Below are 9458 nucleotides of genomic sequence, written 5' to 3'. Positions count from 1 at the left end.
CTGGAACTAGATGGCCATTAAAGTTCCCTCCCACCCCAAACCATTCTATCACTCTATTGTAAGTTCCTCCAGACTTTGGGTAATCCATAATGGACTTTGGTAAAATCAGCTTTGGGCCCTTAGATTGCAACGAGGCTTTTGTGCCGGGTCTGCCCGTCCTCCTGGCAACTGGGCGGGGTTTCTCCGTGATTTTGCAGCTTCAGGTCTCCACCAGTGCAGTGGAAACACAATTTCTCTGTGGCCGAGAAGTAGCAAAAGATTAAACCGGTGAAATCGAGCGGCCACCAGACTGAGGACAGACACACGAACAGGTACCCTTGCTCTAGAACAGCCTATTTCCAGCCATGTCCGTGGCAGGTGCAGCCGGCGCCCCGCAGCACAGCAGCAGCAGCAGCAGGGCCCGCCGGGACTCCCAGCGCCGCGGGGATCCCTCCTCCACCGGGCAGCGCGCGTCACCCGGGCGGCCCGGCCGGCGCTGCGGCCCAGGCCCGGCCCCCTCGATCCGGGTATCACCGCCCCGGGGCGGCCCCGCCGCCGCCCCCTGTGCCGCGGCGGGAGAGCTGCGGGCTCTGGGCCGGACGCGCTGCTGCTCCCGGCTTGGCCCGGCCCGGCCCGGCCGTACGTACGTAGCGGGGGCGGCGCTGGGCTCGCGGCCGGCGCTGGGCTCGAGGCCGGCGCTGCCGGGGCGGCGGGGGCCGGGGCCGGGGCGGCTGCGGGTGGGCAGGAGGCGAGCGCGGGGCTCGGGCAGCCCTCGGCGCGGTGGGGCTGGGGGACCGGCGTGACGCCCCTCCGGGCGGCGCTCCGGCCTGACAGCTGGGTTTCCGCCTCTCTGCGGTGGCGGAAAATCCGATTATATGAGTTTCTCGCATTAAAACAAAAAAATCTCAGGATGCCGGGACGGTTAAGAGTGAAGGCTTCGGTCCTGCCCACGTGCCAGCGCCCCTCACACCCCCAAACCCACTTTGAGCTTGTTTTTTGCTGCCTCGTATTGCAGAACCTGTAAAAAGTCTAACTTAGCGTCTGCGGTTCTTCCTGCCTTATCCTTTCGTGGTTTCAGAGCAGAGCAAGTCACTTGCGTAGAGCACTGGAAAACATCTTAAACTCTTTTATTGTTGTCTCACAGTTCTAGGAGCGTGCAGAAATGTCTCCCTTCGAAAATAGAGGACTAATGCTGGGCATAATGGCAGGGACTGCTGGATTAAGCCTGGTGCTGGTTTGTTACCGCAAGATCCGAAAGCCGGGTGCAGCTGTGCGTATTCGAGGGTTCCAGGATCTAGGTAACAGAATTAATTCTGTGGTCTTGCCACAGAATGAGGCTCCTAATGATCAAGGAGCAGTAATGGTTTTACATGGAAGGCAACTGCAGATCCTAGAAAAATTGAATGGCCTGCTACTAACCGTGGACGAACTGAAGAGAGAGGTGGAATTTCTGAAAGAAGCTATTCCGAAACTTGAAGAGCTTGTTCGAAATGAGCTTCAGGGAAGTGGTGATGTTCAGAGAGTTAGCCCATCACACAGAGCAACAAGGCGGAGAAAAGCAGAGACAGCTCCTAGAGAGACTACCAGCTCTGAGGAGGCAGAAAGTGAAGGAGGGTGAGTTAATAATAATCTGCATATTCTACTGTACAAATGCAGTGCAAGTTGCATCATTACCTATATGAAACTGTAAACAGGAGCCTTTTAAAAGTTTGATATAGATTTTATACTTCTGGAAAAATAATTACAAACATTCAGATTAACAGCTTTTAGATCAGAGAAGACTTGGTGACCATCTCTGAGTCTGCACGATGGCTGAAGTTGACTTAATGCCAAGCATAATACAGATTCTTTTTTAAGAGTGTGTTTGGTAACACTAATGCAGTATTGCTACATAGCTATGCAATAAGAGGCAAAGTTCAGAATAATGGTGTAATTTTAAAAGTTCTTGTAGTGCAAAGTGTCTTTGACAGAGTTTATTCCAACTGTACAAACGCTCATGTGCTTTTCCTGATAATTGTTTTTTATCAGCCTCACAGATGAGTTATTACCGTGTTCTGCCTAGAGGCATTGCGTACTCTGGAAGCTACGTCTGAAAGAACCTCTGTACAAGTGGCAATGTTTATGTATATCAGCTGTTGTATACACTCTTTGGTGGCTCAGAAAGTGACCGTGAGGAATTTAGAGTACTGACTCAGTCAGGTGGAAAGTTCCTAGTTTGATCACATCTTGTAGTCACGTTATAGGTAATGGGGCTTTTATTCTCATGAGTTGAGAAACACACTGGGGGATGATTTCTACTAGGATTCCAGGAGAGGCACTATATTTTTGTCTTGACATTAATCTCCTGTAATTACAACTTTGTTTTGGTATAATCAGATTAGATACTTAGGTGCAATTTACTAATACTATGTTTATAGCAACTGAGTTTTTTGAGCTACTTCTCAGCATGTCTTACACATCTGTGTAGGCAGCATTATGTCTGTAAATTGCCCATCTTATGTCACCTTTTCTCTTTAAAATATTTTAACTAACTGTAATATTCTGGAGACAGCTAACACGCTGCATGTTAATGGAATTCTATATTTAACAGTTTCTCCACATTCATTGTCAGTTCCTGTGAGCAGAATTTCTTTCTATGTTACATCCCAGCCCACATGGTTCACAAGTCTTATATTTTGATACCATATTTTAAGACTTGTCAGTTCTATTATGAGCGAGTTCTTTATTTTAGGTATTCGAGGTTGGCATAAGTATTCAACCAGAGTCCTCCTTCATCTGGTGTGGAAACATCTTGGTTCTCTTAGTTTCCCAGATGATTTCATCCATTGGTTGGTTTGCATGGGCCTTCATGTTATGAATAAAATATTCAGAGATGCAGATAAGGCAAAGGGACCAGTTAATGAATTACCAAGTCCACAGACACAATGCAAGGGTTATAATTTATAATTTATTGCTTTTATAATTTATTATTTGTTGCCATTATTTATTATTTGAGAAAATCCTGTTTTCTGATCAGGAGTGATGTGTTGCTGTTTGAAAACAAGCCAAGGGAACTTGTGTGTTCAGGTTCTTGTGTGTGACGAAGAAGCTGATGCGGTGATCCAATACAAGTGATTATAGTGTGCAAGAGCATTGAGTGTGTCCTTAAGAGAGGCCTTCTCTGACAAGTATTTGTGTACACTCAGAGGCAAGGAAGATAATTCAAGGTTACAGTTAGCATTAGTCATTTGGCTATGTTCTTTCCCAATGCTGTTTTTCAATCCCTTATGAAAAAAGGTGGGATTTTTTCTTATTAACACCTTGTACTTGATGTGTTTGTTTTTCATATCTTCTCTCAATTTGAGATAATTTGATTTCATTTGAGTAAATAGTATTTTTTTTCTTCCTCTTGCAAATAGATTGTCAATCCTAATGTGTACAGTTGCAATATATATAGCTTTTTCCAAGGTCTGCTGTAACTTTAATGACTGGTGCATGGCCAGGAGGGTCAATAGCAACACTTGGGTTTTTTCCAGTTACTCTACATCACTACTTCATATGCTGCAGGCATTACACCAAGTGCATTGTTTTATACTCTTCTGTGGCTAATTCCACACACAATGGTGCATTCAGGTGCTTGTTTTTGCACTACAGAAAAAAGGTTTTGCTCTTTGTTACTGATAAAACATTTTTTTCACCTTTCTATACTCCCATCTAAAGTGCATTGTGTTTCACTGCCTCAGCAGTAATTTCATGATCTGGAAGATAGGACTTTGCTTGAGTTAAGCACTTCTGTTTTTAATTGACGAATGGGTCGATGCTGGGAATTGACAGATAAACTAATCTGAAGAGTTTTATGGATTTGTGCTGGATGACTACATTGGTTTCAGGTTTGTAAACTTCTTCCAGAAAAGCTTTTAGTACTTCCTAGTTTTTACATTAAATATTGGAAGCTGACAGTCTCTAATAAGGCCCTCACTGGTTTGATCTGTTCTGGGCATATTCTCAACGTCACTGTTGGTATTCAACACCTTGGGAAGAGAAGTTTTCTCTTTTGCCTTTCAAAAATTATGTATTTCTGTAAGTGGAGAAATATCCTGTGTGTTTTAATAAATGAGCTATATTTTGACATAATGACAGTCTGAATGGAAGGGGCACTGAATGGATGAGACATTAAATGGTAAAGAGTCTGTGGTTTCTAGTCTGTGCTTCTCTGTATTCAATTTTTCTTTTTTAGTTTGTTTCAGTTCCAGTAATGTCCTAGTGAAAACTTCAATGTTTAACATTTGAGAATGTGTAACAAGCACTCATTTATTTACAAATACAATAAATTGTGTCTAGATGATCACCTGGAATGGAACATGTCACCGAATTCTCCTCTCTGTGATTTTCAAGTTGTTTCCTCCCTGATATGGCAGTGATGAGCCCTGGACATCAGTGTCATTTTGGAGCCTGTCTTCAGCTGGCCCAGCATCCAAGCTCTTCAAATTGCATTTGGCATCAGGCACCAGAAAGATTAACTTCAGTCAATTCTTCTCTGATAGATGCTCTGTTTATAATTTTTCCTTGAAATAGTTTAGTCAACAGGAAAAGAAATTTGCCCTGCCTGCTTCTGAGTATCATTTCACTTAGCATTTTCTAATTTATTTTGCTGTTCATTTATTTTAAATGCAACCTTCAGCTGGCTTAAGAATCCAGTTTGCCAAACCTTTCCTTGAAAGCCACTAATCATTACTGATGGATATGCAGTTTGCTGAATCATACAGTGCAAATTTGATCCAGATCCATCTGTGACATAAAATCACCTTTCTGTGGAATTAGCCAGAGCAGATGAGAGGGTGTTTGTGTCAGCCTGTGTTTTTCTTCTAATTTGGCAGGGAGATGACAGATGATATTTGATCTGTGTAAAAGCTGAAGTGTTGTGAACAAATGATACCTGGTTAGGCCCAGTGTCTGCCAATTTACTGACACCCCAACACAATTTTTGAACCACCCAACTGTGTTTATATCACAGGGGTGTTTTATACCATGTAGCTTGTTTTAATCCAGTACTGGGTGCTGGGATTTACTGAACTGCTTAGCCACAGTGGGGCGAGTCTCCAGCACGCTTTGCATTTGTCCTTTGAACTTTGAACAGTCTATTGCGATACAACTGAGTCCTGTTGGTTGATCGTTGCTCCTCACGTTCTTATCACTGTTTTTCTCTTTTATTTAAAATCTGTTGGTAATAAAGGTGAAAACAAGTTGGCACTGACTCTGGACATTTTTTAAACACTGTTCCATTTTTTCAAATATTGATCAATGTGTTTTTCACTTGTAAATCGCTTTTCTGTTTATCATCTGATAAAACCTCTTGCAGGAAAATGCCAGGTAAAATTGCAGCTTTCTGTTATATGGAATATTTGTAAAGCAAACAATAATGACTATTCCATGTTTTCTGTTTATTTCTATTTTGGAGTAGTGTTATCAGTCCTTAAAGTCCTGGAGTTTTTAAACTGTGTTAAGAAGACTCTCCATTTCTGTTTGTGTCAGTACTGATTTCAGTGCTGTAGAATGCATAGATATATAAGACTGTTAGCTGCTTTGTTGAAGGCAGATAGTGCCCAACAAGTAAATTGAAAATCATGATGTTCTGATCAACATTTAATAGGGTCTGTTCCACATTTAAATACTTTGAGGGTTCATAAAGCAGGTAAATAGAGGAGCTAGGAGAGTTTGCTAGTACAGTGGAGATGAGAGGGAATGGGTAAGACATGACCCTGATGTCTCTGCTGTTTTGTAATTAGCTCCTTCTGGGTTCACATGGTCTGTTAGATAGTGACCTACTTCACACTTTTTCTATGAGTCTCCCAAAAAGTATATTATTTACCTGATGTCATATGAATTTGATGTTTGGCCTCAATTTGATGTTTTGTCATGACATTTGTGCTGGACAAAGCACAAATGATGTTTTGACATGATGTTTTGTCATGACATAGTGCTGCTGGAAATCTCTGCTGGGCTTGTTTGGACTGACAGCCCAATGGGCTTGGGCATCAGCCCAACCTTGTATTTGTCATGCAGCCATTGTATTTTTGCTGGGAGGATAGCATTTTCTAATAATCTTTTTTATCTGTTATCTAACATGGGAACAGTAATGACCGTAGAAATTTTAGCAGATGTTTATGCAGCAAAGGTAAAGAATACAACACCAACACTGACTTCCAAACACTGACCTGCCTGATTAGGTAGCATCTGATGCAGTGCCCAAATTCCTGTAACTAAGGATATTGTCTTTACTGCTTAGTTGTTGCTCTTTTATATTGTGTAGTACCCTTAGTTTAGGTTGGGAATTGCCCATATCCTCAGTGCATTTATCTTTTATTAAGGGGGAATGGAGCATCTAAACCATGTGAGGAAAGATACTTTCCAAGCCTACTTCACATCACAGACTTTTGTATTGGAGCTAAAAGATTGTCCCACTCCCAGGAACTCCCTTATACATTCAGTTAAGTTGGGGCTCTTATAAATGCAGCCATGATATATATCTGTGCCCACTTCAAAATAACTATGGAAGAACCATATGCTGTGTTTTTAAACATGCTTCAGAAAATGAAAATAAATGTTCAGTGACTGAGTATAGTCTCTGCAAGATACAGCATATGATGTGTCATCAACTTCAGCATTATCAAGATTTTGTAAAAAAAACTGTAAAAACATGAAGTTTCCCATCTCTGTTCTGCTCAATGGTATTTTTCAGTTTGAACATGTACACGTGGTCTGTGTATACATTGTTTTATCCAAATGTATTTTTGACTTCTCTTTCTGGTGTCACTGGGTGAATTTTGCAGCTTCATTTATTTTGCCACATCTAGCACTTCTGTAGCTTTTAAGCATTGGTTCATTTACAGGCTGGAAGTGTATCTGCTCTGATACACTCATCTGTTCTGAAGGCAACATACTGAAAACAGAATCTTTGAAAGCCATCATTAATAACCTTCATTTTGACTGCTAGCATTCTGTCCTGGTTATATTTCTGAAAAAATAAATAGGTTTTTTTGTATTCTGACTGTTATGGTCTATTTTGATTATTCAGTTACTCGATGTGTATAGTACATTCCATGTTTTTCATACTTGTAGTAACCATTTAGAGAATCTCTGAACCTGGCAGCTGATAGGTTTACATTATTACTTCTCCCCAGAGCAATATTTTCAAAAGTGGAAATGCAGAAGATGAGGCTTCTCTGTCCATCTTTAGATGGCTGCTTTTTAAAACACAAAAGGCTGCTTTTTAAAAACAATGCTATCAGCTGCTCCTCTTTGAAATTGGAGTACCCTAATATATTCTCAGCACTTTGGACAGTAAGGCCACCTGCTTATCTCTGTGTGATATTTATGCTTTTGCAAATATTTCTTTGCCCTTGACTGCCTTGTGCACTAAGCATCACAAATCAATATAAGCTTTTTTCCAGTTTCAGATACTCTGAACTTCAGAATGCTCAGGAGAAATAAGGAATTTATAACAATGGTGTTATTTTTATTGGCTTGTATTTAGATCTTAAAAGTGTTTAAGAAAATATTGTATAAATTATTGTTATAGCACTTATATTTTGGTTAGTAAGCTCATTCCTTGTTCAAAAAATAGGGGAATTGAGGTAAAGAGTTGAAGAGGCCTATTCAGGGTTACAGAGCATGTCTTAAAACACATTAATGATTTCAAGTGTTCTGCATATGAAACACAAGGCTACATGTGTTTCTAATATGTATCTGCATTTTTTTAATGGAGTATTAGGCAGCAGTACAATTACTTACCTGTTATGTTTGGAATATGACTGTGCTATCCCTTTGAAGATAAAGGTTTTGTAATAATAACAATAAGCTTGATATCCTTAAAAAAAAATCCTTTAAAGTTGGACAACCAGGATAAATTGTGCTCTGAAACTCTTGCTCTTTATTTAACAGTGCCCCTTTTTTTTTTTAAGAAAAAAATGGTTGTTTTTTTCTGTGATTTTAGTTACCTTACCGCCCATACTGATTCTGAAGAAGACTCCGAGGAAGAAAAGAGATGGACGAAATCACCTGATGCCATGGTGGAATCAGAAAAAGATGAAGACTTACTTAATTTTTTACAGCAGGTGGACAATTTGCACAAGGGTTCAGAGGTTGATAAAAAGGAGGGCTTCAGACTGCTGCTTGAGAACGATGACAAGGTAGTGTGGGTAAACTTAACATTATGTTGCCATTGACTTATACTTAACTCTGCTTTTGAGAACTAAATACAAGCTTTAAAATCCACATAGAAATGGACTATGAAATTTCAAGCATATTTTTAACATACAGTCAAAAAGCAGTATTGCAGAGTGGTGTCAATATTCATGTTGTGTGGACATAGGAGTTCTTCCATTTTATATCCCTTTCTGATTCAATAACCTTGAAGCTTTGTTTGACAGAGGAGTTCTTCCATGAAAGAAAGATCATGGGCTTTTTTCAATGTAAAATACACTTACTTCTGCTGGTTTTGGCATAGTCTGTGTGAGAAAATCCTGTAAAATTAAGTAATAAACCAGACCTACTGTTCTGAAACTGTGAGCATCTCGTCTGCTCATACCTTTCTAATACCATTCATGTGAATTTTTCCTTTGGCATTACTGGGCCCATATGTAACTCCAGATAAAATTTAAAGGTGGTTTGATGTGCAGTTCTCAGTTCAGTGTACCATTTTATTCTGGTTTGGCAAGCATTAGTTCTAACTGTATTTTCATCTGAATATTGGAATACCAAGAAAGGTAAATGGGATATTGTGAGTGAGTGTGGTGCTTATGACTTCCCTAAAGAAAATACACATCACTTTGTTCAGGGATTTGTTGTGTTTTGCTGGATTACCTTGTAAATGTTTATACTGAAAGAAGTTTAAACTGATTTAAAAACAAAACCTCTTCAGACAGTCTAGGGTATTTCCAAAAGCTGTATTCTCTTTTGTCCATGGAAGATTGGTCAATTGGTTCTCACATGAAACTAAAAGTAGTGTGTAGAAGAATGGAAAATTAACAAAAAATTATGCCATCTTCTGATTATTTACTTTCAGCATGTTATTAATTTTAAGCATTGTGAAAGTAAACTGTTTAAATCACATTCTGATCAGTTTAATTATGTAGCTGTCCTCTACTTTCAGTATGAAAACTGTGTGGACTTTCTTTGGAGGCTTGCACGTGCTTATGGAGATCTGTTTGAGATGACTACTGATGCTGAGGAGAAGAGGAAATATGTAACTGATGGTAAGAGGAAAAATGTTTATGAAGAATGCCATATGAATGTAGTGAAACATGCTTTGAACTTTGGTTAAGTTTTCCAATGTAAGGAATTTGCAATCCAATAGATGGGAGCATTTGTACTGTAATGGTAATGTTTTGTACAGTAAACCACCACAGTTTGCAACTTCAGTTCACTCTTTCCTCAATGAGAGATCCAAAATCAGTGGCAGAGAAGTATAATGGGTCATTATTGGTGGCTGTTGTCTCTGC

At 40.0% G+C, this 9458-nt stretch overlaps 1 protein-coding gene across 4 annotated transcripts in view; it reads left to right on the top strand.

Moving 5' to 3' along the window:
• The first annotated feature begins 219 nt into the window (after nt 1–219).
• Nucleotides 220–9458, top strand: part of RMDN2 (regulator of microtubule dynamics 2) — a 47840-nt gene continuing 38601 nt past the window's right edge. The window contains exons 1-4 of one of the 4 annotated variants that reach the window (XM_058021504.1): nt 220–311; nt 1124–1593; nt 7952–8147; nt 9110–9212. In XM_058021504.1, coding sequence (XP_057877487.1) covers nt 1142–1593; nt 7952–8147; nt 9110–9212 — 751 coding nt within the window. In that variant the 5' untranslated portion in view covers nt 220–311; nt 1124–1141. Of the gene's footprint in view, nt 312–562; nt 623–1123; nt 1594–7951; nt 8148–9109; nt 9213–9458 lie in introns of those variants that run through there. The other 3 variants (XM_058021508.1, XM_058021505.1, XM_058021506.1) reach the window with 3 other exon arrangements.

This window comes from Melospiza georgiana, chromosome 3 (assembly GCF_028018845.1).
Source record: "Melospiza georgiana isolate bMelGeo1 chromosome 3, bMelGeo1.pri, whole genome shotgun sequence".
NCBI lineage: Eukaryota > Metazoa > Chordata > Aves > Passeriformes > Passerellidae > Melospiza > Melospiza georgiana.
Note: the sequence above shows the minus strand (reverse complement) of the source record. Positions and strands in the feature narration are given on the sequence as shown.